This window comes from Puntigrus tetrazona, chromosome 2 (assembly GCF_018831695.1).
Source record: "Puntigrus tetrazona isolate hp1 chromosome 2, ASM1883169v1, whole genome shotgun sequence".
Classification (NCBI taxonomy): Eukaryota; Metazoa; Chordata; class Actinopteri; order Cypriniformes; family Cyprinidae; genus Puntigrus; species Puntigrus tetrazona.
Genome location: NC_056700.1, coordinates 20,432,806 through 20,460,796, shown reverse-complemented (window position 1 = coordinate 20,460,796; position 27,991 = coordinate 20,432,806). Strand labels below are relative to the sequence as shown.

At 37.3% G+C, this 27,991-nt stretch overlaps 3 protein-coding genes across 5 annotated transcripts; 2 read left to right on the top strand and 1 right to left on the bottom strand.

Annotated features, from left to right (window-relative positions):
• The first annotated feature begins 917 nt into the window (after positions 1-917).
• On the top strand, positions 918-20,257 carry helz2b (helicase with zinc finger 2b). Of its 2 annotated transcripts, XM_043220832.1 has the most exons (19): positions 918-1,052; positions 3,480-4,067; positions 4,762-4,869; positions 4,970-5,493; positions 6,976-7,626; positions 8,202-8,994; positions 9,217-9,292; positions 9,459-13,524; positions 13,768-13,853; positions 14,212-14,349; positions 15,171-15,329; positions 15,405-15,549; positions 15,833-15,952; positions 16,161-16,353; positions 17,457-17,591; positions 17,676-17,897; positions 18,045-18,207; positions 18,334-18,501; positions 18,675-20,257. In XM_043220832.1, exons 2-19 carry the CDS (start codon positions 3,570-3,572, stop codon positions 18,788-18,790), a joined length of 8,361 nt encoding a protein of 2,786 aa, XP_043076767.1. In that variant the 5' UTR covers positions 918-1,052; positions 3,480-3,569; the 3' UTR covers positions 18,791-20,257. The 2 variants fall into 2 exon arrangements, 1 of the variants encoding a protein (XP_043076767.1); XR_006247431.1 differs by lacking the exons at positions 16,161-16,353; positions 18,045-18,207; positions 18,334-18,501; positions 18,675-20,257 and having other exon boundaries at positions 17,676-17,817.
• Positions 20,258-22,281: 2,024 nt separating this feature from the next.
• ebi3 (Epstein-Barr virus induced 3) lies at positions 22,282-24,902 on the top strand. 2 transcript variants are annotated; one of them, XM_043220858.1, is made up of 6 exons: positions 22,282-22,677; positions 22,814-23,017; positions 23,140-23,257; positions 23,890-24,065; positions 24,294-24,451; positions 24,605-24,902. In XM_043220858.1, exons 1-6 carry the CDS (start codon positions 22,590-22,592, stop codon positions 24,752-24,754), a joined length of 894 nt encoding a protein of 297 aa, XP_043076793.1. In that variant the 5' UTR covers positions 22,282-22,589; the 3' UTR covers positions 24,755-24,902. The 2 variants fall into 2 exon arrangements, with proteins under 2 accessions (XP_043076793.1, XP_043076781.1); XM_043220846.1 differs by having other exon boundaries at positions 22,289-22,677; positions 23,887-24,065.
• Positions 24,903-25,374: 472 nt separating this feature from the next.
• odf3l2a (outer dense fiber of sperm tails 3-like 2a) lies at positions 25,375-27,328 on the bottom strand. The gene is made up of 2 exons (XM_043220868.1): positions 26,963-27,328; positions 25,375-26,170 (listed from the first exon to the last, which is right to left on the bottom strand). The coding sequence occupies exons 1-2, from the start codon at positions 27,024-27,026 to the stop codon at positions 25,683-25,685; spliced, it is 552 nt and encodes a 183-aa protein (XP_043076803.1). The 5' UTR covers positions 27,027-27,328; the 3' UTR covers positions 25,375-25,682.
• Between the last annotated feature and the right edge of the window lie 663 nt (positions 27,329-27,991).

The window sequence follows — 27,991 nt, the reverse complement described above, 5'->3', positions numbered from 1 at the left end:
CGGATGGAAGCTGAAACTGAAGGGTCAAAGGTGCATAATGTCAAGACACAACTCCAACACTTAGCACAGTAGAACTCACAGTCATATGATTAGGAAACATCACTTACATCATTAAATGATCCCCAGATCCCCAGTAACAAGTCAAAGTGAGGGAACATTGTGTAACACTGAATGTATTTTCACCTTAATGCGATTTGGTCCAAAAAATAGCATGTAGCATGATGTACTGTAACATTTCAATAGGCTAATTGTTTTTTACTCTGATCTGGTATTTTTTACACCTCTGATCTGGTATTTGCTGCTGCAATTATTATTGTTACATGCAATTATATGTTTTCACTTAACCACAGAAGCGCAAACTTTAATGGCTTTTTTTTTTTTTTTTTTTTTCATTTCATCAGAATATCAACATTGTGAGATTTATTCGGTCAAAACAGTTTCGAGATTAATTAATCTATTTTTTTTTTTCTAATCGTGTCTCTGGAAAATAGTGATGCACACTGTAAAAAGTCGTTCTGTGGTCTTGTAGATTTCACTAAATCTAATGCGGAAACTTTATTCAACATAATTAATTTCTTGCTGTTTTTATTTTTAGTTAAAATGAATTAACCTACTCAATTTTGTTATTATTTTTTGAATAATTCCAAATAGAGAGAATATTGAATGAATCCAGCTTTGAATCAGCTTTATTCATCTTTAACGTCTGTGTCTGTTATTCGTACCTGAAATCATAAAAAAAAATATTTTAATCCAAAAATAATAATAAACATTTTTTGTGTAAAAACTATTTCCTTTAAGCAGTATTTATTACCATAGTTCTCTGACAAACACGACATTTTTTGTCATATCCTAAATCCTAAAAAAGACATACAGACATTGACGGACTTTTTTTTTATGCGCGCTCTCAGTATTTATGCAAACAAAATAAGGGAAGGGCAAACGTGACCAATGACAGTCACCTCTCACTCCTAGGAAAACGAAACTCAAGTAAACGGCGAAGGTTACTGATAGTAAGTCGGTTTTGCGCTTGCTGGAGATGTTTTCGAGTGCAGGTGAGTTCACGTTTCTCCACTCAAAAACGTAAAGATAGGTTAAAAATGAATTAACCCGTTTTATTTTTTGTGGAGGAGATGGACTGTTTTAGGCGTGCCGCTTTTTCGTCAGGCGTCTAATTACACGGCGCTTTCCATTTACCTTTGTTTATAATAGCCTAAAGCGAATTTTCATTTTTAGCGAAATATTGTCGTTTATTTGCGTCAGCCGCTGGGTGCGACGCTTTAACAGGAAGTGTAACGTTAGTCTATAATTTACAACAGGGCGTTCGCAATATTAACGTTAACAAGATATTAGATAGCGTACATTTGGTGCTGTCGTACAAACGTAACAGCGTTAAGATGAACATAAAAGAATGCTAATATAGACTTGAACAGCGAGGAAAAAACAAGGGACGCTTAAATACAAATTCGCAAACTGCAAAAAGGAACCACAGCGAGTACAAAGGCTCTCCACCTGTTAAAACAGTAGGGAAAAAAAGGTGCTGTAACGTGCAAAGTGCAGGGTTCGAATTCATAATGTAACATTTCTTTTCTAAACGTTTCCTTTCCTTGGTAAACGCACTTCTCACCTACAAACATCCTTGCTCTCAGCGGTAGTGAATGTGTGGTATGTGATGCGTGGAAAAATGTCTGATCTATCTGAAGTGATCAGCGTTGTTTATATGGCACTGGCTTGCTTAGAGTAGTCAAACTGGTATAATTTGCTGGAGCCCGCACAGAAACTTCTGCATACTCGTGACACGAGGATTTATGATGGTAGTATTAGTAGTAACCCGACAGTATTTACTCTAGGCTGAAGTAGGCTAATCACCTCATAATTAGGCAGGGCTGCTCTCAACAATTTGTGTGCTTTGGTATATGACCTTTATCTGTTTAGCTGAAGGTAAATATCCAGTGAAATCAATCCTTATTTGCAGGTTGCGTGTAATCCATTTGTGCAATATTTAGACAAAGGCACTTCACAAGGTTTTCCTTACATGCTGATTTTTTTCAAGCCATTTTATTCAAGCGTAATGACAAAATAATCCTAACATGGCCTACTCTGGCAAACATGTACTGCATACTGCCATACACAGGTTTCAGGTTAAGAGGTTTGTGGTTAACTACTTTAAAATATATCTGAATGCTACTTGACCAAAAACCTGTTCTATGGAGTTAAATTCCCTTGTTTTCATGGTTTTACATGCCATTTAAATCTGGTTGCTAGGTGTTGCGAGTGCTTGTCAAATAGTAAAATAAGTCTTTTGTTTTGTCTTCTGTGCAAGATAATCTCGACCTTGTATTGTACACCCCCAACTTTTCTGTCTCACATAACCACAACGTATCTGGCCGATAATTACTGCACAATTGTCTTTTTACAGCTTAATGTCTTTGCTTATGTTTTACCAATGAACTAGTGATAAAGCATGACAGGCAAATTATTAGAAATGTTTTATCAATGGGGTTGCATGATGCAATTTCATGTTTTTCTTTCTCTTTGGCCTTACAAGCTGTTAATGCATAGATAAAATAAAAGCTGCAAAGTGTCAAACCCAAAGAGATATTGTTTATAAAAGTTAAGACTCGCCCATGCCCCCATAAAGCGACTTGTTCAAACTTATCCCCGCGTCTACATCAATTGCTCTGTCCCAGTGTGCCTACGTCCTTAAAGTACTCTTTTAGTGAAGAAATAGTTCACACTTTTGAGTGTGTAGTAGACAATAGTTGGCATTCTTTGGGACATACTATCTGGGTCTTTAACAGAGCGCTCAGTCACATGTTACACTAACACTGTCACTGCAAACTGGCCTGTCAATCAAACTGGCCTGTCAACGACCAAATAATTGTTTATAAAAGTTCACATTGTTGTTGCAGATTAAATATAACACAGTTTTGAGCAGTGTAGAGTAGTGCTTGTTGTTTATTGTTTCTCTGATCACAAATGCAGACATGGTGTTATGTTTACAAAAGACAAAAAAGACAGTTATTAAGTTATTATAACCACTTACTATATCCCCACTGGATGGAACAAATGCCCTGTTAAATTATTATTTTTTTTGTTATGGGAATGGGCGTAACATTTCAGTCACATGCTTGCAGTATTCAGCCAACATCATATGACCCCTTTAATTCTACTTTCTTTCATGAAAGAGTTGTAACAAAATATTAGGCTCTTCAAAGGAATTATAAAAATTATTGCAGACAAATAGGGTTCAAAAACATCCAGCATGAACCAAATCTAAAATGAAGAATCTCTACCTTAACATAAGTTGTCCTTTATACTTCACTATAGCTGTTCAAAGGTCTAAATACAGCAATATAGCAGCAGTTTTATTTCAGTGGTTATTTTTATGCTCGATTATAAATATGAATTATATTTGCATGCTCTGCCAATACATTGGTCATCTGATGAGCTATATGTGTTCCTTTCTTTCCTCACCTTAGGTTGATTCTACAGCAGCATTTGAAGTTGTGAGTGCCAGCTAAAGGCGTTCATGTCAGACTTTATGTGTGTTATGGCTTGAATCTCTAGAAATGTCTACAGTGCAGTCTAGAGATGCTCAGCTGCAGGCGTTTATGCAGATGTATGAGCTGAGAGCTGCTTGTAACAACTGTACTCATAAACAGTCACGCATTTCTTACTCTATAATTCCAACGCCTCACCGTTGCTCTCACAATCTTTTGCTAGTCAGAGCAAAGGTCAGAAGTCACAAATGGAGCCCTGTGTCTATTCGGCCCTCTTACCCACGTCCTAATCGATATGAAGCATGTTGGTACTTTAAGGAGGACGTCGGGTGCTATGTGCATCATGACCGTTGCACCTTTGCCAGTAGCCCAGAAGAAGCTGCAGTGTGGAACTTACAAAAACACACAAGCCTTGATCACGAAAGATTAATTCATCTGATAACTCAGAGACAGCACCTGGACGAACAGAGCAGACAAGAAGATGGTCGGTCGAGAGCTCACGAGCCTCTGTCATACAAAGAGAAACTCCTAGAAGAGTACAGACGCAGCTGCAATGAGATTCTCATTGTAAGTATATTGCATAACTTTACTGTCTTAAGAATTTGAAACCATGCAAATGGGACAGGTCACCCAGACTGCTTTTTTTGCCTCATGAGAAATTTAGAACTCATACAACAAGAAATTAAAAACTAAATTGTTAAGTTAGTGGTTAAAGGAATAGTTTATTCAAAAATAAAAATTCATCATTTACTTTTTTCTTGTTCCAAACCTATATAACATCCTTTTATTTGGTGAACATAAGATAATATTTTTTAAAGGAATAGTTCACCTAAAAATTTAAATTCTGTATATTTTGAAAAAAGTTTGTAACCAGGCTGTTTTAGGTCGCCATTGACTTCAATAGTAGGAAAAAATACTATGGGAGTCAATGGTGACCCAAAACAGCCTGGTTACAAACCTTTTTTCAGCAGAATAAAGAAATTCATACAGATTTGGAACTACTTGAGGGTGAGTAAATGATGACAGAATTTTCATTTTTGGGTGAACTATTCATTTTAGTATCCTAAAAACCAAACAGTTGATCTTCAACCTTGAAAACGTGTTCATCCGCTGAAAGAAAATCATAGGTTCGGAAAAAAAATTCTGCAAGTGATGACAGAATTTTCATTTTTCGTTTAAACTATGCCTTGATTTATTTTAATTATACTAAAGTAACATAAAATCCACAACAAAATGTTTAATATGTATGTGTATTTTGCAGATCTCTGAGCAGGTTGACGATGTGTGTGTTACACACGATGAGAATCTTAGTTTGGAATGTTTACGAGAAGACAGTGAAATCAAATGGAAATTCACAATCACCACGGAGGTCAGTAATATTGACCTGCACCAACAATATTATATTACACTTCGCCGTATTGCACACTAGTTACTAATTGTCTCCTTGTTTGTCTTCTGTGTTTATGTAGAGGTCCTTGGCACATGTGGCTCTACTGAAAGCAGAAAATGGAGCTGCTTTCTCTTTGAGTGAGAGTTTAAGGAACACCTTCCCCCCAATCTCATACATTGCAGGCCACCAACTTCGCTTATCTCACTCCACCTACCAGCTGAGTGTGTCGTTTCTGTCGTTCCGCCCCGGTGTTTACGAACAATGGTTAGTTTTCGATTTTGACATGCGTCCAGTTCTGCTCAGGAAACTGAAAGTAAGAGTCGGTGAGCAGTTCTATGTTCAGCCAGATGAAACAGAAGAGAGCGAATGCGCTGAGATTTTTTCGGATGAGCGCTGGAACAGAGGAAACAGGGTTATCGTGCCATTCTTTGCCAGAAAGGAGGAGGACGAGCAGTTACTTAGTAAATACAAACCACCACAGATTAATCTACAGTTCAATCCCCATGCCGATCACAGCTCCCAACTCCATCGGGACAATTACAGAGAGAGAGCTCACCACTTCCTGTTCAGTGAGGAAATCGCAGAGGAAGAGCTTATTAGCAGGTATAAATAGTATAAATAATACATTACATTTAGTAAATAGTACATTACTTGAAACACCCGTGTGTTATGGGTTAGTATTTTTTACATCTTGGATTAGGCCAGGGTGCCCAATCCTTTTTTTTTGGAGATGTACCTTCTTGCAAAGTTTAGCTCCAACCCTGATCACACATCCGAACCAGGTTATTAATTAGATCTTCAGGAGCAGTTGATAATTACAAACAGGTGGGTTGGAACTGAAGTCTGCAGGTAGGTAGATTTCCAGGAACAGGACTGGGCTTCCAAGGCCACAGGTGTATAACTCAATTCCTAGAGGGCCACAGCCTTAGCTTCAAACCTAATTAAACACACCTGATCCAGCTAGTCAAGTCCTTCAGGCTTATTTGGAAACTACATGGTCTGTGTGTTGGAGCAGGGTTGGAACTAAACTCTGGAAAGCTGTAGCCCTTTCTAGGAGCTGAATTGGACATTGGATGATTTAGGCTAACAACAACTAAAACAAATTACATTTTTAGAATCAGCTGCAGGGTTTCCTGGTCTAGGAAAAAAATCCTGTTTATCCACCTTTTTTTTCAATGTAGGGATAATGCTGCCTTCAAGTGCTACTGAAAATGTCCTATTTCCTACTTATGAAGTCATGATTTGTCGTATTCATGCGCTGTAATGTAGATCCAATATGTAAATAATTAATACTATATACTTATCTAAGTACAAGAACCTTTTGTTGATATCGTCAGGGCCACATCATCAATAAGGGAGTATAATTTGCCTTTTTTTACATTGTCAGCCACACCCACAGACATATTCCCTAGCAGATAAGTTCCTGTTTGTTCCTGGGTTTTTAAAATTATCTGCATACAGATGAGTCACAGACTACTTAGTGTGGGTCACATGGCAACATTGTATTAGTATACCTAAACAAATTCTACTTCTTTAATAGAATTTTCACATCTAAAATAGTGTATTTTAATGTAACTTATTCCACATCACATGGCTTTAATGCTGGAATTTGAACTCATTCAGGGACCAGAGGCATTCCCTGATATCACATCATTTAATGGCCTCTGAGCTTGGTAATGCTAGGCAGGTATAATCACTAAACTGGATACGTAAGTAACTGAAAGCAAACTCAATGCAAAGATGAAAGGCATTCTTCTCCAACAGGTTAATTGCGGTTTCCATGAATGATGAAAACATGGGCAGGGCTGCTTAAAAAATCTGTTGCTGTTGTTATGTTTAGCTAAGGCGGTGAAGTGTAAAAAGATAAATAGAATGCTGAATGAAGAGGTGGATTGGCTTTACCAATTAAATTGAATAATCTCATCACTTTGAGATGTCTCAGTGACAACCCTATTGTTGCGCTTTTGAACTCTTGACACATTTTAAGGCTCCATGCACATATATTACATTCGTATATATATTAATATATTCCATACGCAGTATATTAACATTTCATCCCATTTTTTTCTTTTTCCACTCTTGTAGATTAAATGTTTGCGGGAGCGTGTCTCTCTCTAACCATTTGAGTGATGGCATATTACAGTTTTACGCTGCTGCGGGGAAGCTTTTTGCCATTCTAAAGGTGTCCTGTTTGCTCACACCAGACTCTCCTGAAGGACTGATCCTTAAGCGAGGGGTGCAGATGGCTTTGGTGAATTGCTTACCAGCAAAGGCCAATGTGTCAGTAGATCACAGAAACCATGCGTATGAGGCATTGGTGCTCAAACAGGCTGCCGGCGAGGGTCACATCGGTCTTTATCTATCTGCACAGTGTGTGTCTGAGCTACAGCTGAGGAAAGAAACCAGGTCTAAAATGGAGGTTCAGTTTCAGTTGGATAGACTATCATTCTGTCAGATACACCAGGCTATTGACCACCTACCAGACTTGCACAATGTTCTGCCCGACTTCAGTAACAGTTGTGTCCCTGTGAACATAACCAAACAGTCTGAATTGAATAACAAGCAACAAATTGCCCTGAACTTCATCCTTGGCAAGTGCGAGGTCAACAAAGTGGCTCCTCCCTTGCTTATATATGGGCCATTTGGCACCGGGAAGACGCTTTGTCTTGCCTCAGCAGCCAAACAGCTGGCCCTTCGCTCTCAGAACAAAGTGCTCATCTGTACATATACTAACAGGTAAGTTAAGTTTGTTTTACATAATTTTGTGAGAAGAATGAAATTGAAAAACAGCATCAGTCATTATGCCGTTACTTATGTGTCTATAAAATGCAATATAATATTTTTTTTTACATTTTTACATTTTAATAAAGAGATAGCAACAATTAATATGTATAGATCTATTCTCCTGTGAATATAAAAGCTTCTGTCTAGTGCTGTCAAATTATTATTCACGATTAATCGCATCCAAAATAACATTTTTGTTCAGATAATATATTTATGTGTAATGTGTATATGCATTATCCATATTTAAACACACACACATGCATGTATATATTTAAGAAAAATATATTACGTTTATATATTAAATATGTTTAATGTAAATATACTTGTAAATATTTTCCAAATATATGCTGTATGTGTGTGTTATATATGTACATAAATATATACAGTACATACAGTACACACAGTACAAATATGTAATCTAAAAGTTTTATTTTGGATGCGATGAATCACAATTAATCTTTTAACAGCAATACTTCTGTCTAAAAAGTATGTTTAAGAAATGTAATTTTGAGTTTTTTTCCCTATAGTTCTGCAGACTTGTATGTCAGAGAGCACTTCCATCCATACATTATAGATGGACACCCAAACCTCAAAATACTCAGGGTAAAGGCAAACAAAGGTGGGGCCTCCATCAAGGCAACTGATGACATCACTCAGAAATACTGTCTTTGCTCTCCAGATAGACAGTCCTTCATTCGTCCTGCACGGTCTGATCTAGAGTCGCACCGTATCATTATAACCACCACATCGATGGCAAGGCATTTCCGTGACCTAAAGCTTCCTGAAGGTTTCTTCAGTCATATTCTGATTGATGAAGCATCTCAGATGCTGGAGGGTGAAGCACTCATGGCTCTGGGTTTAGCAGGCAAACACACTCGAGTCGTTTTAGCAGGAGACCACATGCAGATGGCACCAAAACTTTTCTCTGTAACCGACGACAAGCGATCAGAGCACACGCTGCTGTATCGTCTCTTCCGCTACTACCAGGATGAGAGTAACAACATTGCCAAGAAAAGCAGAGTCATCTTTAATGAGAACTACCGCTCCACTGCAGAAATAGTGGACTTTGTGTCCACTTACTTCTATGTGAGTGATGGGATCAAGGCCAAAGGAGAAATACCTCCCCACCCAAGACTACACCCCCTGATCTTTCATCATGTCAGAGGAGAATGCCGTCTGAGCTCCATCTCCATGTCCTGGTTCAATGTTGCAGAGGTCAACAGTGTGATCAACATTGTGAGTGGACTTCTGACTGACTGGCCAGTGGAATGGGGTCATAAAGATCCAAAGCAAATCTGTGTACTTAGTGAAGGCCAACAGGTACAATTCAAAGCATTTATCACGCTAAAATATGGTAAATGAGTATAACATATTGTATACGTGCTGCATGGTGACATGCTCTTTTAACAATAATTAGATGTCAGCTGTTAATATTAATTAAGCAGGTATAAGAAATGCAAGTAATTTAACAAAATAATTAAATTCTGTTACAATCACAGCACTGATATGCCATCAACACATCCTTTCTCATCCTTTCTTTAGCTTGATGTCATCAAAAATCATCTCCGGCAGAAAGGAGTTCATGGAGTGTCTGTTCAAAATTTAGCAAACATTCAAGGTACAGGGGAGTTCAGAACATCATCAGAAAAGATGCTTGATTCATATATAATGATGTATAATAATGCATTATATTTCAGTCACAAAATGTTTCTGTTCGTTTGATTTTTAATTAATTATCATTGTTTTTTAATATGCAACCTACCTATAAAATTCTGTGTTCTCAGGAAAACAGTTCAGGGTAATCATCATAACAACAGTTCAGACAAGAGACAGACTTCTTCAATCAGAGTCAAGCAGCCCAGAGTTTTTTGATGACATTCGTGCACTGAACACTGCCTTGACCAGAGCCCAATCACTGGTGATTGTAGTTGGAGATTCTGGTGCTCTTTGTTGTTTTGGAAAGTGCTCAAAAATCTGGAGGTCCTACATAGAACATTGCATCAGCAAGGATAGTGTACATCCAGATAATCTGACCAGAGATGTCCTACAACAGGAAGTATTGGAAATTTTGAAATTTCAGAAGACAAAAAAGATAGAAATATCTGAGAATGATGTACCTCTGCAGGATGTAACTGATGCTATATTGAAAGAGATGGATGACTATGATTCTGATGGACAGGACTCAGATGAAGAGAACGAACAAAGGAGGACTTTATTCTCTTCCTCTGAAAAGGAAACATTATTGGAGCTGGTCAGGAAACAGCCTGCTATCTACAGACATGGAGAACTGGTGATGAAAGGACCTCAGTCAGGTTATGTAGTACCGTATGACAATCCATCCAAACACATTAATATTAAAGGGAGGAAAAACATTGGCATGTGTTTCTGTGGTGATGAAGTTGTAGTTGAGACTGGACAAGATGATGAAGGCTCTCTTACTGGAAAAGTTTTAGGTTTCACAAACAGACAACCAACATCCTCTGAATTTGTGTGTTTTTTAGAGGATGAAAATTATCACAGACGAACACAGAACACTGACAAATATTTGGTGCCAAAAATGTTGATACCCCTCAGTCACAACACCACTAAAATGCGCGTCTTGGTGAGAAAAGAGACTCGCAATTTTATTCCAGTATGGAAGTATTCCAATGGCAATTGGACAATAACAAGAAATTTTCGTATTGATGAACAAACAAAACACAACCATGTTTTTGTTGTTCAGATTTTAGGCTGGAAAGAACACTGCTTATTTCCACTAGGCAGAGTTACAGATATTCTACCAATTGGGACATCTTTAGAGGAGGGACTTAGGATTTTAAAATCAGAGTTCAAACTAACACCTCCTCCTCTAATGCAAGAAGACTCATTTCTAGAGATGAAAGCTGATGGAACTGATGACAAGAAAAGAAGAGATTTCAAAGGTTTACAGACGTTTACCATTGATCCACCCACAGCTAGAGACTTAGACGATGCCATTAGTGTTAATGATCTGGGAAGCTGTTATGAAATAGGGGTTCATGTTGCAGATGTGGCTAGTTTCGTGTCTAAGGACAGTTCACTTGATAGCTTCGCGAAAGAGATGGGAGCAACGTTTTATGATCCAGGAAAAGAGCCTACATTCATGTTCCCAAAGCATCTTGCCACAACATTTTGGAGTCTTCTCCCAGGTGAAGATCGTAAAGCCATTTCCTTAATTATCAAAGTGGAAAAGAAATCTGGCATTATCACAAAAAGGACATTTTACCTCTCCAAGGTAAAATCTGATAAGAAGCTGACCTACTTGCAGGCTGAGAATATAATAAGTCAGTATGATGGTGAGCTGAGATTTGATACTTTGGAGGACTGTGTCAGGGTGGCTTACCATTTTGCCAGAAGCCAACGCAAGGCACGACTTAAAGGTGACTGGAACTATGCCCAACCTGATAAACACAGGAAGGTAGGGGAGAGAGAAGCAAATCTAATGGTTGAAGAGTTAAACATAATGTTTAACCATGAAGTGTCAAAATTTCTGGCAGACCACACAGACACTAAACTCTGCACTCCTCTGAGGTGTCAGGCTCCTCCTTTGCCAGAACAATTAGAGGGGATTAGTGATCGACATAAGGAAATCATTCCTTTATCCGCACACCTGACATTTCATATAGACAGAAGTCGAGTGAATCTGAATAACACGATTACCTGCACTGTGTATTCAGAGTCTAGAGATTCTAACCCTTTATCAAGCCACCTACGACATGCCATCTCTGTCAGTGACTCTGAATATCATTTTGAAATTGGAGTTCACAAAGTAGATTTTTTTAGCTATGTGTCTGAGGAAAATATTAAAATCTTGGCTGCAAAATCCGACATGTGGAGTTTCACACCAGGCAAAACTCGTCGTGCTATCTCTTTAATTCTGAAAGTGGAAAAGAAAAAAGGCAAACTAGTGGAGGTAAAGCTGGTGCTTTCCCGCATAAAGTCAAGTAGGGCATTGTCCTACAGTGAAACTGACAGCATCATCAACCGGCCAGATAACTATGAGATGAAGTGTGATTCTCTAGAAGGCTGCATCCTTGTGACTTATTATTTTGCACTTGATCACAAGAAAAAGAGACTCTCTGGAAATATGGACAGTTCCAGTCCAGCTGATCTCAGTTCATCAGAAGACAGCAAGTGCAGGTTAATGATGGAGGAGCTGAAGCTGATGTTTAAAAGAGCTTATGATCAGATAATTGATCAAGAAGCCCCATTTCAGAATACATTTAGCTGTCCAGTGACAGCTTCACCTGATTTGGTGAGAAGATTGAAGAGAGACAATGAAGAGCCTGGGTCCCTCCATGCATTGGAGGATGGAGGTCTGGAGTCACATTGTGGGCAGAACTCTGGCAGTTTCATCATTCTGACATCTGTGTGGGAAAAGATTGAATCAGCAGCTTTGACATCTGACTTTTACAGAATGGCTGATCTGATTTCTACAGATGACATTCATCCACATTTAATTCAAGCGACTGTTCAGTTGAAAGCAACTATCAATAAAGCATTATTCATTTGTTCTTTCTCCTGTGAAGATGCTTTACATGGGCACTATTCATTAAATCTGGATTCATATACTCATGCATCCTCACCTATTCGCCGGTACATAGATGTGGTTCTTCAGAGGCTCATGCATTCTGTTCTCTGTGATCGTCCTGTACAGTACTCTCAGACTGATATTGATCTCTTATGTGACAAGTGTAAAAGAGGTGAAACGAGGGCACGAGAGTATGAAAACAAAGCAGAGTCACTTTGTCTTGCAATCAGTTTACAAAAACAAAGCACATACAAATTGGCTTTTGTCACCATGGTTCGACCTGACAGCGAAAATTTCAAATTATCATTTCCGTTCGACAAAGGAACCTTCCCTGATAAGCTTCCTGTTAAATACAGAAATTTACAGCTTCAGGATCAACCAATATTTAACAATAAACAAAAACAGGTGACACTGACTTGGAAAAAACGGACATACTCACTGAGCACGAGCCAGGCACCAATGCAGAACTTGAGATCCTGTTCAGAGATACCACTAAGCACCTGGCATGCCATTGTTGAGGCAGTACAAGAAGAACAGTGGGAAGAGGCTAAATCCCTTATATTAGCAACAGATGCGAGAAATCACTGTGAAACCAATGAAGTGCATGATACTTTGATTACTGATTGCACTTTTTTGTCTGAAAAGGATCATTACACTGATTTCACGCTCTGTTTGAAAGCTGGAGATACTGTACAAGTCCAGTTGACCTCAGAAAGGGATAGGGGCTACTGGGCCCCAACCGTACAGTTATTTAGTGCGAGTTCAAGGCTTGAGATTTGTGTTGAACACACTGACAATCCTATTAGGTGCTTTTCCAAACTTGCAAACCTCCCATCCAAAGGTTATTATAAGGACGTAGAGGAATATGTGCAGATATGGAAGCCTCTTTGTGAAATGGAGTCTGCTGCTACAGCTGTAGATGATAGCGACTGTGTTGTCATAGAGAATGTGCCCATAACTTGGATGCAATCCTTTGATAATTCCAGACTCTCTGGAACATTCTCTTTGCCCGTGGAATGTGTCAAGAAATGGGCAATTGAATTCGACCTGTCCAAGTGTTTGATCTGTATCCGAAAGAGAGTTCCAAAACAGAACCATGCAGATCAGTCAAAGCTGGATCCACAATACTTTACTTGGGTGGCCCATGGTTTGACAAACCAATGTTTGGATCCTCCAGATAACAGTGTGATTAAGTCTAAAACTGTTAACTTTGGCATAAAATATGCATCCATGAAAATTCCTAAATTCAAGAAGAGTGACACATTCACAGTGGAGGTGATCCCTAAGCTCATTCCAGACATGTAAGCATGTGACATACAACAAATGCAATGCACCACAACCATATTATGAGTCTTCAATACACTACAACTAAGCCCTTAACTTTACAAGATTCTGCATTACACAAATGCTCACTATTGCATTATTTACCTTTTGTATATTCATTTATCAGTTCATAAATATATATATATTTTTACAACACTGAGATGCAAAGTTATGACAACCAGTTGCACTGATGTGTATTTTTTTCTGCTTGAATCATCCAGACGGAAGGAAAGTGCAGTGAATAATTTGCCGTCAGCTAATGACCTCGTTAAGAACATTGCACTAAGACATCGGATTCTGAAAGAAAGTATGAATTAAATTCATGATATGTCATATGATGAGTAAGAGAACATTTTTTAAACACAAAATGTGGTTCTGAGAAACTGCAGTCAAAATGGGGATGCATAGTTTTCGATCATGAAATGTAGATCAGCAAATGATTGTTCTTAATTACAGCTTTCTCTTTTGCAGTATTTTTTTATCTTTAAAGTATGATTCTGTTTGTTTGTTTATTAGTAATATATCTGGGCAGGATGTTAGTGGATCTAACACACAGATCTCACACAACAGTGAACCACAGTGTTAACTTAAAATTATATATTTACACTGGAGATTAACTGCATACACTTTACTCCTTTGGTTTTAAAAGTATGTTCCATCCACAGGCTCTGGGCCAGCTGTATACCTATATGAGCTCCTGAGAGAGGAACCACCAGCAAGTCTTCCTCGACTTAATGAAAGCCAGTTTAAAGCTTTGGAACAAGCTCTAAACAACAAATTTACTGTCATTCAAGGGCCTCCAGGTTACATATTCTGAACATATAGATTTTTTAGTTTAATCTTACAGATCACAGACAGTTTATGGACTCACAGTCACAGGGATTTTAAAATTTTTCCCAAATGTTTCTTAACCTCTTAAGACCTGAAAAAAATAACAATAACAAAAAAACAAACAGTTTTTTAATGTCTTTGCATTATTTTGAGCACAAAAAATAATATGAAAAAAAATTATTATATTTAATCCATAAATTATGCTATGGCCTCAATTTCTTTAATTTGTATAGATGATTCTCAGCTATGTCATAATAGAATTATAAAATTTTTCTTTTGGCAAAATGTGTGTAAAATTGTCATGGGTTTCATTATATATAATGTGTCTATAAACTAAATCAAATTTACATATTAAACATTAATACATAATTTTTGGGGGGTCAACATATCATAGAAAAAGAAGTGTAATAATAGGAGTAATAATAAGATTTTCATAATAAAAATATATAATATTTCATAGAATACTGAAATATAATTTATGTCCCTATTCGTTATGTCTCACAAATTGCATAATAAACATGCTTTCAGTCCCAGTGTCCTCATATGAGTACATGTATGAAATCAACTTTCTGTTTCATAATATATCATATGTTCCTGAGATGTTGATTTATGACAAAGTAAAAAATGGATTTAAATGATAATAACAAAATATTATATTTCCATAAGAGATTTACTAATTTTAGACATCTCTGAAAAGCCCAGAATGTACAGGACACCCAAAACTGAAAACTGTGCCATGTAGAGTTTCAGAGAAATTCACTAAAATAAAAAGCATTTTGTTTATCCTTCATAGGAACCGGAAAGACCGTTGTAGGAGCGTATATAGTGTACTGGTTCTCACAGTTGAACTCTAAGAATCCTTGGAAGCTGAAGGAGCTGACAGACCAAGGGAAGAAAAAAGAGGTTATTCTTTACTGTGGACCCTCAAACAAGTCTGTGGATGTAGTTGCAGGTTAGTATCTTTTTGACTACTACAATTTGTATAAAGACGAAACTGTGTATTTATGTGCTTGTTTTGCTTGTACAGAATACCTGCTGAAGTTTGGACATAAGCTGAAGCAGTTACGTGTGTATAGCAGACAGATGGAGATGCAGGAGTATCCCTACCCTGGCAGCAACCTTCAGTTATCACACAAATCACTGCGCCAAGAGCGATCTAAACCTGAGCTCAGGTACTGCCAATGAATTGAAAATTGCTATGTTGTGATCACCTAACATGACATTTGATAATTATACTGTCAGCTCTTGAATCTGTAACAAAAAAAAGAAAGCACAAACTCTCACTAGCCAGATTTTTAGGCACAGAGGATTAGAATGGAATGAAATATTTTTTGGGGGTGGATTAATGTTATTGTAAATCTATTTCTGTAGAAATTACAGTATCATTATGTATGTAAATGTCCTCAAATGATCATTAGTTTATCAGTACAGCACTCAATTACACTTTTGTTCCAGGGACATAACACTTCATCACAGAATTCGAATGAGTCATAACCCTCATTCTCAAGCAATACGTGACTTTGATGAAATAATTGCTCGTGACCCTCAGTCATTGACAGATGCAAACGTAGAAGAGTAAGTTTAAGTTTCTATTTTATTAATGCTTCTTTTTCTTATGTAGAGACTCTAAAAATCAAATGCAACTATAAAAACTTATAGCTAATTTTTGCCATCATGTTCTGCACCCGACTAAAGCACTTCTCCGCATCTAACAGTACGTCAACCTTTGTGTGATTACATGCAAAGTCGAGTCTGCATGACGCCTAATTGTGTGTATCCCCAGATATAAGAAGCTGCTAAATTCTGCACGTTTGTATGAACTGGAAAGGCATGATATTATTCTATGCACTTGCACGGCTGCTGCCTCCCCAAGCCTCGCCAAGACACTCAGTGCACGACAGATCCTCATCGATGAGTGTGCTATGGCAACAGAGCCACAGACGCTTGTCCCATTGGTCAGCTTTAAACCTGAGAAGGTCAGAGTGACTCTTGACCTATCCATAGGAAACAAGTCCCACAAAAACTATATATGGATATTTATATGCATAAAGTGTAGCCTATTGAAAAACTAAGCTAAACGTACAAAACACAACAGCCTGCAAAGCTCAAATTATTAAAGAGTTATACACCCCAAATGGAAAATTCTGTCATTAATTACTCACCCTCATATCATTCCAAACCCTAAAGGCCTTCATTTATCTTCTGAACACAAATTAAGATATTTTTGATGAAATCTGTGAGCTGTCTGACCCTCCATAGACAGCAACACATCTGAAATGATGCAAGATCCTGACACATCGGAAAAACAGCCATGTGACATCAGTGGCTCAACATTGTGACGCTAGGAAAATAACTCTTTTGCTCAAAGAAAACAAATATAACATAATTTATTCAACCATTCGTCTTCCCTGAGTTACGTCTTCTGCCATTTTGGAGAGTATCTCGACACAACACATATGTACATTGTTTATGTTCGGTAGGGAAAGAATTTACTGTCGAGGGGCGGATGGCTCTTCGATTACATCAGTATATTACTGATTATTAATTTGTGTTCTGAAAATTAACGAAGGTCTTACGGGAGGGTGAGTAATTAATGACAGAATTTTCATTTTGGGGTGAACTAAACCTTTAAAGCACAGAAACCAAGTTTTGGAAGATTGCAAATTTTAAGACGCACCCTTTATAGCACACTAAAGAAAGAATTCACAGGAAGCCGCTGGCAACAAAGAACTCTTTTTCAGCTCACCTTTTGAAAACAATAAAGCAGAAATTTAGATGCAGAGTAAATAAATGAAGTTTAAATATATTTTGTACAGCAAATACATTTAAATGCAACAAAAAATAAAGAATACAGTAGATGATGGAATGTAGCATTTAGTCAATTTTAAATGTAATAGATCGCATCTAATCTAATATAATAACAACATAAGTAATATATGTATAACTTTTTTAACTATCAATGCAAATTGTGGCTAATGGTTAACTAACATAAGTAAACTTGATGAAGGACTTGCTACTTGCTGTATTTCAGAGCTTTCTATCAGAGTTTTCAGTTCAATCTTGTATACTTGTTTTGCAGGTTGTGTTGTTGGGGGATCACAAGCAGTTGCGTCCGATCGTGAAGAACGAGCATGCGCGGAGACTGGGCATGACACACTCTCTGTTCGAACGTTACATGGATAGAGCTCTGCTGCTTGACACTCAGTACAGAATGGTACATACAGACCAACACATGCTTCACATTCACGCTTGCAGATATTTTACAGATACAGATTTTTTATGTCATTTCTTTCTTCAGCATGAAGAAATCTGCAGATTCCCATCGGAGACTTACTATCTGGGTAGGCTGAAAACTAAAGTGGAAGAACGGCCCAGCATGCTGCAGATCGAAACTGAGGGAACGAAACACAGTAAACACATTCTGTTTGGAGACATACGAGGTGTTGAGATCAGTTTGGTTGTTTCAACCGCAAGGGGGAACGAGAACTCCAAAGCCAACTTTGCAGAGGTCAATAAAGCTGTAAGTGAAAAATACCCCAAAAACAATTACCATTTACACCAGGAAAAAAAACTTGACACTTTCACCGCATACAAGTTTTACCACTTTTCGTTTTACATATCATCAATATATTATATTATAAAGTTAAAAGAATGTGTTCTTATGCAGATTGAGATTTGTGGTAAGCTGGTATCAGCGGGCCGTGTGAGGCATGAGGGCATTGCCATTCTGTCACCATACAACGCGCAGGTGGCCCAGATCAGAGATAGACTGAGAAAGTCTGACCCCCAGATGGAGAGAATCACAGTCACCACCATTACAAAGAGCCAAGGTGACACCTTTTATTGAAGACTCTTGTGTTTGGGCTTTAACATAACATTCTTAATAATGTTTGCATTAATCTTCAACTTGCTTTATAACAAATGTAATGATGAGTGTTATAATGATGTAATTGCAGGTAGTGAGTGGCAGTATGTGATTCTGTCAATGGTTCGCTCCTGCCCCAGCAACGAGATTGAACTTCATCCTTCAAGAGAATGGCTCTCCAAACACATTGGCTTTGTGGGTGATGAAAACCAGATCAATGTGGGCATCACAAGAGCACAGGATGGGCTATGCATTCTTGGTAATCCCATTTATCTAGAAATGATTATAAATTACACACTCTTAACTAAATACATACACCAACCACAGTCCTAAAATCACAGTGTTTTATGGAAAAGGATTATAGAATCCTTGCTACTACCATTACTAATTTACTATTATAAGATATTAATATTTCTTAATTCTGTGCTTTAGGCAATCAGGAGGTACTGAACTGCAGCACAGCATGGATGAAACTACTGAAACATTATTCAGGTCAAGGCTGTGTGGTCTCTGCAGACCAGATTACAGTACGAAATGTCCGGTTTTAATCAGATTTTGATCTTGAAGCATTTTACACTCAGTGTTTTTAGGAACATTTTGAACTGAATTTCTAGTGTTTCTAGTATTCTAGTAATTTACACCACATTTTTAAATGGATATGATTATATCAATGGACAAACTAATTTGAAAATCTAGCCATTCCTGACATTTTCAATCAATTTAAAACCATGGCAGCTTGAGAGAAGAAATTACATTAAGATATTACATTGGTGCGAGTATAATGTCTTACAAACTCTTCATGATATACAAACTATTTTTGATTGATTGTATTAAAAAAACATATATTTTAATTAATACATTTCCACAAAAATATAAAAAAATTGTGTAAGTTTTTTAAATTTGTAGATATTGCAAATCTTGATATTCTGAGCCATTTCTTGGTCTATCATTGTCATTGTCTGTGTTGTCTTTTTCTTTAAACTTTTAATATAACCTATCTTTGCACTGAAAAAGCTATAAGAATCTTTCTGCAATTATATTTTTATATATTTTTTAGAATTGTACAGTGGCGGCTAACATCAATTTAACACAGTCCTATGTGACAATGTAAGTGTAGCAGCAATATTTTGAGCGTGCTATATCATATTCACTTATGAACAGCAATTGCCTTATAGACCATTTATTTATTATTGGCTTGTTTATGCAATAACACCATCTAGTGTTAAACTGATCATTGTTTGTTGTACTAAATCATGTACTAAATCATGCTGGATACCTCGGGGGAAAAAATTATTAACATAGGGCTAAAGAAGGTTATATTGGGATGGGGTGGATTCTGGTGGGGTGTCCAAATCTATTCCTTAATTCTCAAAACTAATCACCAGGGGAAAAGAAAAGAAAAATACTGCTTATATCATCTATTTGACAGATTTTGCGGTAGTAAATTAAGATATCTGCATTAAAACATTCTTTTAACTACTTTATTATGCTACAGATTCAACCTTAATTGCTCTAGACTGCTATTTACATTGCTGACCAGCTTTGACAAATGCACTATTTATTATATGTCAGTTGTATGGCAATAAAATCACACTTGAACTGAAGCTCAAACTGATTGCACGAGGTAGTGTGACCTCTTTGGACTTCAGTCGGAGAATCTTCATCGTGTAGATGAACGTGAACTTGAAGGGATGGGGTTTAAAGGGATAGTTCCCTCAAAATGTTTAATTCCGTCATTAGTTACTCATCCTCGTGTCGTTCCAAACCCGTAAGACCTTTGGTCATCTTCTGAACACACTTGAGGAAATTCAAGAACTTTCCGACCCTGCGAGAGTGATATAAGTATCAGAGCCGGTAAGATACGCAATATCGGGTTCAGTGTCGCAAATGAATCACCCGCGAAACTGAACCTTGCAGTGATATTGAGATTCTCACAGGTTGACTGAAGAGTAGCAGTAAAAAGCGACCTAAATTTTAGTGCTCACACAAACGCTTGAAAAAAAACTGCCCACCAATCGTAACCTCGTAAATAGCTCCTCACTCAGGTGGGCTGATGAAAATGAGAAGTTCTAACAAAATGCAATACTGCTCAATAACCACTAGATGGTGCCTAATGACTTCATATCGTTCGTTCGTTTGTTCTTTATTTCTTCAGATGTTTGAGTTCAAAGGTCTCAGTCGACTTCGAAAGTGTAATTCAAACGATATTCAAATCATTCTGGAGAACATGCTCATCAGGTTTTACATAGACTTCTGGAGTTCTTGCAGCCTGAGCGCTGCTGCTGTTAAAGCTAATGCTCTTCCTCAGAAGAGCCAGAAGCTTCTGTTTTTAATCATTTAAAGGTTCTGTTGTGATGTCATAAGGCTCATAGATAACATCTTATCCTTTACAACAATAATAATCACAATTAAAGTGTTTGTTTGCTGGCAGTTGATAGTTCTTACCTCATCTGGGATTCAGAAAGACACAGCAAGTAACATACATAAAGCCTTAAAAAGACATGGACTGGCGGAGTCTGATCCCATCAAAAGTTCCCATCAAATTCTTCCAAGACCAGATTATTTGGTCTACTCTACTATTTATTGTAAAGTTGTGTAAGTAATTGCTTCTGCTTTTGTTCCTAAGCAAGTTTAAGTAGCCAGCTACCTGAAAGATGATTATTTAACTAAACCTAACAAAAAACTAAATTAAGCCTTGAGGCATGAAAGTGAAATGAACTTTTGATAGGTTTGGTCTTTTGAAGCAGTGTGAACTAGTTTGTAAATTTCAAACAAGTTCTACCATTTAGTCTGAAATTTTCTGAAATGTTAATCTCTTAAAGATATGATTGCATACATAGAGCAGGTCTAACTCTTTAACAGCATAACATTATAATAAGATGCATCAAAAACAGCTCCATTCTGTTCTCCTTATGAATCCCTTAAACATTACGAAATGGCTAATACCATCTGTCAGTGTACTTGAGTCCTCGCTTCTCATTGATGTTAATCTCAGTCTCCTTTAATTCTCAGCGTCAGCCAAAGAGCTCAAATGCAAAACATGTTTTCATTTAAAGTTGTTGCACTTTCAAGGCTTATGTGAATTAAGTCTTCACTCAGGATTGTGAAAATACATGGAAGAACGAGAACAGTCCCACACACTCAATAAACAAGCGCATTGTGCTGTTTACAGAAGGATTCTAACCTCATTATATCACAGTCCACATGGTAGCCGAAAACCGCTCACTGAATCCTACACTATGTAAACTGTGAGTGGTTTTTTTTTTCTCAGTTTAAATTATAATTGATGGGCTAGATCAAATATTTTATAAATTATAAGGGACTATGTAACTCACTTTGCTAGGATGCACTTTGAGGTATGAATCTGGTGATTGAATGGCTGAATGCTATCGTCACTGAATCGCTTGGGATTCTGTACTGATACCTTCATGGATTGTATCTCTTTTATTTACCACAAGTGTGCCTTGTTTCTGTTTTACAAACAGGGTTTATGTGTTGACGCGTTAATTGTTTGAGGAAAGTGTCATTGTAATACTTACCACTAATAAGTGGTTGTGCACTGACCCGGTAGTAATATAGTAAACATTATTTTAAAGAAATACTTCACCCGAAAATCAACATTTGCTCAAAACGTACTGCCCTTTCTCTAGTGAAAAAGTCTTAATCAGGAGAGGAATATGAGTACAAGCCCAGTTAACAAAGAAAAACAGAACTAAGTAAATATGTTTGTGGATTTCGATGTGAAAAAACAACAAGGCATGGATGTTTTTACTGGAAAAAATCGTTATTGCATTATTATCACATTTATCAGCTGGCTGGACTCCCATTCTGACGGCATTCATTCAGAAAGTGCTTGAGAATGCTACAAAACTGTTCTGATAAAGAAACAAACTTATTTGTGAGTTAATTTTAAGTCAATTTTGGCTAGCTATTCCTTTAATATAGATTTATTAAACAAAACAATTTTACATTTCGTTTTCAAGTCTGATTTTGTTGTTGTTGTTGAGATCTATATTATTAATAATTTGTAATAATTTTAATTGTGTAATAATTTTAATTTGTACATGATTTAAAATTTAACTGTTAAATACTAATAAAAAGCGTTTTAGTAGCATATTCCATTTTCATTATTTTATGTCCTAATGTTTCATTGATTTTTATATGCAAATACATGCATTTTTGTATTTATTTCCACACTGGTGCCCAAAGCCTGCCTTCTTTTGCAAATAGATTTACCAACTAATGATTAACAAAATTCCACAGAACAGCTTGAAACTCTAAATCTGCGTGTGACTACACACATACTTAACTTCTTCTATTGTAAAAGCTACCTTCTTGTCACCAAAAATGTGCTTGATGTATGTTTTTGGAGCACTAGCCATAACAAGTGGAGTTTTTAGCCAAGACGCAACAACCTTACTGCCAGAGACTCGAGGTAAGCTTTATTTGTTCGGAAAACAGACTCTTACTCTCTCATGCACACACATAAACTCTTACATACACACACACACACACACAGCATGTTGGATCTGTCCAAGCCTGTCTCTTTTCCTCCTCACCTCCCTCAATAGACCTGTTTGTAGCAGTGGGTTCATCTGTGAAGATACCATGCTCTGACGGAGAAAAAAAAGGGGTGGAGTGGAGATTCAACAGTTCGGTGCTTGTCTCGAGTCCTGTTCTCTCCATAGAGAACAGCAGCTTGAAGGACCAAGGCATCTACACCTGCCACCAACCGAATGGTGATCTGATACAAACAGTATCTCTGCACCTGGGATGTAGGTTTATGCACGTCTTCCTTTATTTAATGCTGCATATGCCGTACGTGTCAGTCTGGTAAAACATCTCACTACTTTCCTATGAGACATAGTTCATCTTGTGTAATGTTTGCTCTATTTAGATGCCCCTTCTCTTCCGGATGTGTATTGTTGGTCTCCAAGTTACCCTAAAAGAGCAATATGCTCTTGGACACTGACTCCAGAACCAATACTTCCAACACATTATTTTGCTACATACAGGTATCTATTAAAAATATAGTTTTAAATATATTATAGATATTAATGGTCCACTGAAGAACCTGCATTTTATCCAAGTTTCCATTTCCTATTGCACAACATGTTCTTTATAGTGGTAAAAAGGTACTTTACATTGTTAAAATGTTTAAATGTCATTATTAAAAAGAAAAAAATGTTCACTTAAATGTTCTTTGCATTAACCAAGAGCTGTTCTTCTGTGGCATCATTGTAAAAAACATCTTTGTTTTTAAGATTATACGGTATATTACAAAACAATTGAATTATACAATTTGAATTATAAATGATAGCCTTTTAATGGTACGTATAAGTAATAGTTTGATGTGAAAGCACCATAAAAATATCAGTAAATACGGCTTGTGCTCTATATTCCAAGAATCTGCAATAGCTTCTGAATCATAGGTGTGTCATTCCAACTGGTTTTGTGACCCACATTGATTCACTAAAAAGATCCAGTTCAAAAGAATGATTTGTTCATGAATCAGACATAGTTTCCAATAAATGGGTTTGGATTATCAATTTACAGCAATTTGAGTAAGTCACCATATTTTGCCCATTTGATAATTAGAATTGTTCAGAATTTTAGCTGAGGTTTCTTCTCAATTTTAATTTAGTAGCTCTTTAGACCCACTGTCAAGTCCCCGTCCATGCCAGAAATGGGGAGAAAGAGACAGGCATTGTGTGTTAGAGGAACTGGAGATCTTTGCAAGTGAACCAACTCTCTTCAACATTACAGCTGTTAATGCTCTGGGTAGCGCGACAAGCATATGGCCAATTATTTTTGAGCAGATAGGTGAGTTTCTCACAGTTCCCTTCTACCAATTTATTCCACTGGTTTGTATTTATTTAAATTTTTTAAAGATGTTGCAAAATTGTAACAAAACCTAATCATATAATGCATATTAACACGAAACAGCTGCTCTTCCGGTATTTTCAAGGTTTTTATCAATGTTTACATTTTGATGCATATGGCATGAGCTCAAACTGATTGTTTAAATTCTTGTCCTTGGTCGGTGTGCAGTGAAACCCGATCCTCCGGTGAATGTGAGCGTGATGGTAATGCCAGGCAGGAAGCTGTCTGTTCAGTGGGGTCCACCACCCACTTGGCCGGATCCCGTCAACTTTCTCCTTAAATACACGGTGAAATTCCACTGGGGCAAACCTGAGACAGCTAGAACTGTGAGTTTCCTGTGTAAACCATGTTCAGCGATGTTAAAAGCAACAACATAGCTGTAATGTACTTCGACTAAAGGCACCAAACAGAATGCAGTCACCTTATGCTAGAGGAAGGATAATATGATGGGCTTTTAATACTTTAACATTGTTTTCTAGCTGGGCCCTTATGAGTCTAATAAAATGGTTTTGCGTGGTCTGGTGACGGGAAGGACTTACTACATCCAAATATCTGCAAAGGACTCTCTGGATGACGGACAGAGCAGCGATTGGAGTGAACCAATAAGTGCCACTGTACCTATCAACTGATGTGGTGAATCATTACATTACGCTGCATTTACCAAATACGTCAGAATTAAGTCACTAAAGGTATCATTTTGTTTATAAAGGCAATGACAACCAATATGCGAGCTCAGTGTGCAGAATCTTGTTAATTAAAAATAATAATAAACACTCAGCATGGCTCCGCTTGCATGTAATCACAAATCCTGTAAGCATGTTAAGAAATATTATCTAGCTGATTTAAGCTGGTTTGTGAAACAATAAAATCACACATTTTATTTATTTTATTAAGCACAAGAAAAAAAAAACTATGTAATAAAGTAATAAAGCTGTACAGAAAAATGTATTAAAATGTTTTAAAAGCGGTATACTGTTTTTTTGATGACATAGTAGTCAGGTTTTTTTAATCCATTATTCTTTTATGCTATTTTAGTGCTTCAACATATTTTTGTTATTTTCCAGCATTTCTAATTTTCATTTAAGTTTAAAGCTGTTAATTGTAATATTTCTATTTTTATTTATTTTAATTTTATTTGATTAATGTTATCATTTAATATTAGTTTTATTTATTAGTTTATTAGTATTTGTTATTTTTCTATTTAGATTTAATTTATTTTTAAGCTTCGTAATTCAGCTTAAACAGTATTTATTTCTGTTAACCGTGACCAGTCTTATTTAGTTAGCTAGTTGCCAAGTCAACATTTCTAATTTTCATTTAAGTTTGTTATAAACGCATTCAGAAAACTACTAAAGAAAAAATTCATACAAAAAAACTTTATTTTATGGGTATATTTTTAAAAATAACCTATGTAAATGAAACTGAAAAATGTCTTTACACAAAACCAGATGACAGGTAATGAATACCGGGACTCTTCCTAAAACTTTATTTTTCCCTTAACGTAATGACTTACAGCCGAATCCTTCTAGCTACCCACAAAGCAGTGCATGAGAGCCTTCAGTCTAATACATCAACAATCAGCGGTGTTACGAACTCCGAGTGACGGACACCCATGGAGAAAGACGGTGCACGGGGCAGGTGTGCTATCACCTTCTCTGGGCTGTGCGTTCCTGGACCAGGCTTCCGAGAGGCATCGGTGGGAATATTACAGCGGCTTTGCAGGGAGAAAGAAGGCTGTCTGTTCAGATAAACGCTCGGCTCTGTGCTGTTGTATCGGCCAGGTCCCGGGGTCAAAGACAGGTCCTCCGATGGGCCGCCCGCTTTCCTGCGAGCTGATATGGTGAAGCTGGCGCTGGCGGGTTTGTGGGGAACGTGAGAGCCGAAGAGGTTGGGTAAGGTGTAGCGGTTGGGGGCCGGGACGGGGTCCACGCTGCGGTAGCGCGTGCGGAAGGCCATGGTGTAAGACGGAGGTTTGTGGTGAAGGTTCAAAGGTGGAGCTTTTTCAGGACTGTAGGCTCCGGGTCCAGGAGTCTGGAACGTATCAGCTGATCAAAAACAGAGAATAAGCAACCTCAGCTTCATATGATTACGCATCCCTTCTTAAAACGTAAAGTGAATATGACATAAAATGATGCTATTTACTTTCTGAATGCACATCACCATTCGTACTGTGCATGATTCATCCAAAAAGTGCATGTGCGTGTCATTCCAAAAAGAAAAACTAAACTGTTTTTTCAGATGACATTACCAATTTTCTCTCAGCGAACCGTTACGTTCTGGCAATGCCCATTTTCATTACATATATCCCAGATGGACAACATTCAAGCCCAACCCACCTTTTTTCCAGCGACCTTAACGTCACAAACATATTTGAATATTTGACAAAAAAAACAAGTCTGTGTACATAACGGCTTTACTGAGGGAAAGAACTACTATATCATGATGCAGCACAGCAAAAGACAAAATGAAAATAAAAGCTGCCTATTTTGAAGATGTTGCTTATTTATATAAAAATAGGCTGTAGAGGAGTATGGTGCAATTTGCGCGTTTCAAATTTCTTTGAGGAATAATGCAGCTTCCTCCGCAAGGAATCGGGTGTTAAACATGAAGTTAAAAAAAAACAAAAGCATATAGTATTAATCAACAGCCTTGTGCCTCATAATAGGTATGACATTTATTAATACCTCTAGGAATGAAATGAATGGGATGCACTCTATTGACTATCCTGTTTTATTCATGAATATGCAACAATTCAGAAGTAAAGCGCGTTGCGTGTGCCATTAAAGGCTAACTTTATGCACATTGTATGAAAACTCTAGCGTCGGATGAAAACCCACCTGTCTTCTTCTTCCTGCCCAGCATGGAGTACGACGGGGTACCGTCTCTTCCAAATCGTGTCATTTTGGCATCTACGTGATATTGCGGTCCCGGACTGGAATCCACAGACACCACTATTCGAAAACAACATTATGAGAAAAACACAGCAGAATTTAGTGAATTACATTTGGTAGACACAACATAACTCTCAGAATAATGATATGTACCTTTAAAGTATTATTATGCACGCTTTGAACGTACAAAAGTGTACGTTTTTTGTTTTCATGTTTTGTATCATTTTTTCTAAAGTGATGGATATTTTCATGCATTGCTTGCTGTCGAGTCTCCAACCATATCGTATCTAGTATCATGCTCTACTGTTTGAGTTCGAGAAATGCTGTTTAAAGTTAATTAAAATCAAACATATGGATCAAAATCAAGCATGTGGATTTTATTAGCTTAATATGACAGGGAAATAACATTAATCATTATATTGCATGCTGTTGTTTGTGATATAAACTCCAGATGTGCTGGGATTTTTGTATGAATACTTTGATCAGACTGGGTGTTCTCTGTTCCTTTTACGAGGAAGCAGGCGTTACATGTCACTAATTAGGCGTGTAAGTATTTGAGTGTGTGTGTGTGCGATAATCCACCTAATATTTCAGTACTGCATAATAGACACTTATTAGTCTATGAAATTATCAGTTCATGTGAGTGCTGTGTTGATATATATCCATGAACATGTTTGTTAAAAGCATTCTGAGATGATCAAACCCAGCATTAGTTGAGTGGATCATGTCTTCTGTCAGTGTGAGAAGTGTTTGATTTCATGTGGTGTCACTCACTGTTGCTGCTCATGCGGCTGTGGAAGGAATAGGCCGGGCTGCTGGGTTTGGTGTAATCATGGTTGATGTAACCGATAGTGGGCGGAAGACCATACCTTCCCGGCCCGGGCCCTGTCGGCATAAACAAAAACACAGAGTGTGTAGAAACACAGAGCCTGTTAGAATTTATTACGGAAACTGTGTTGGGTAATGAATAGAAAA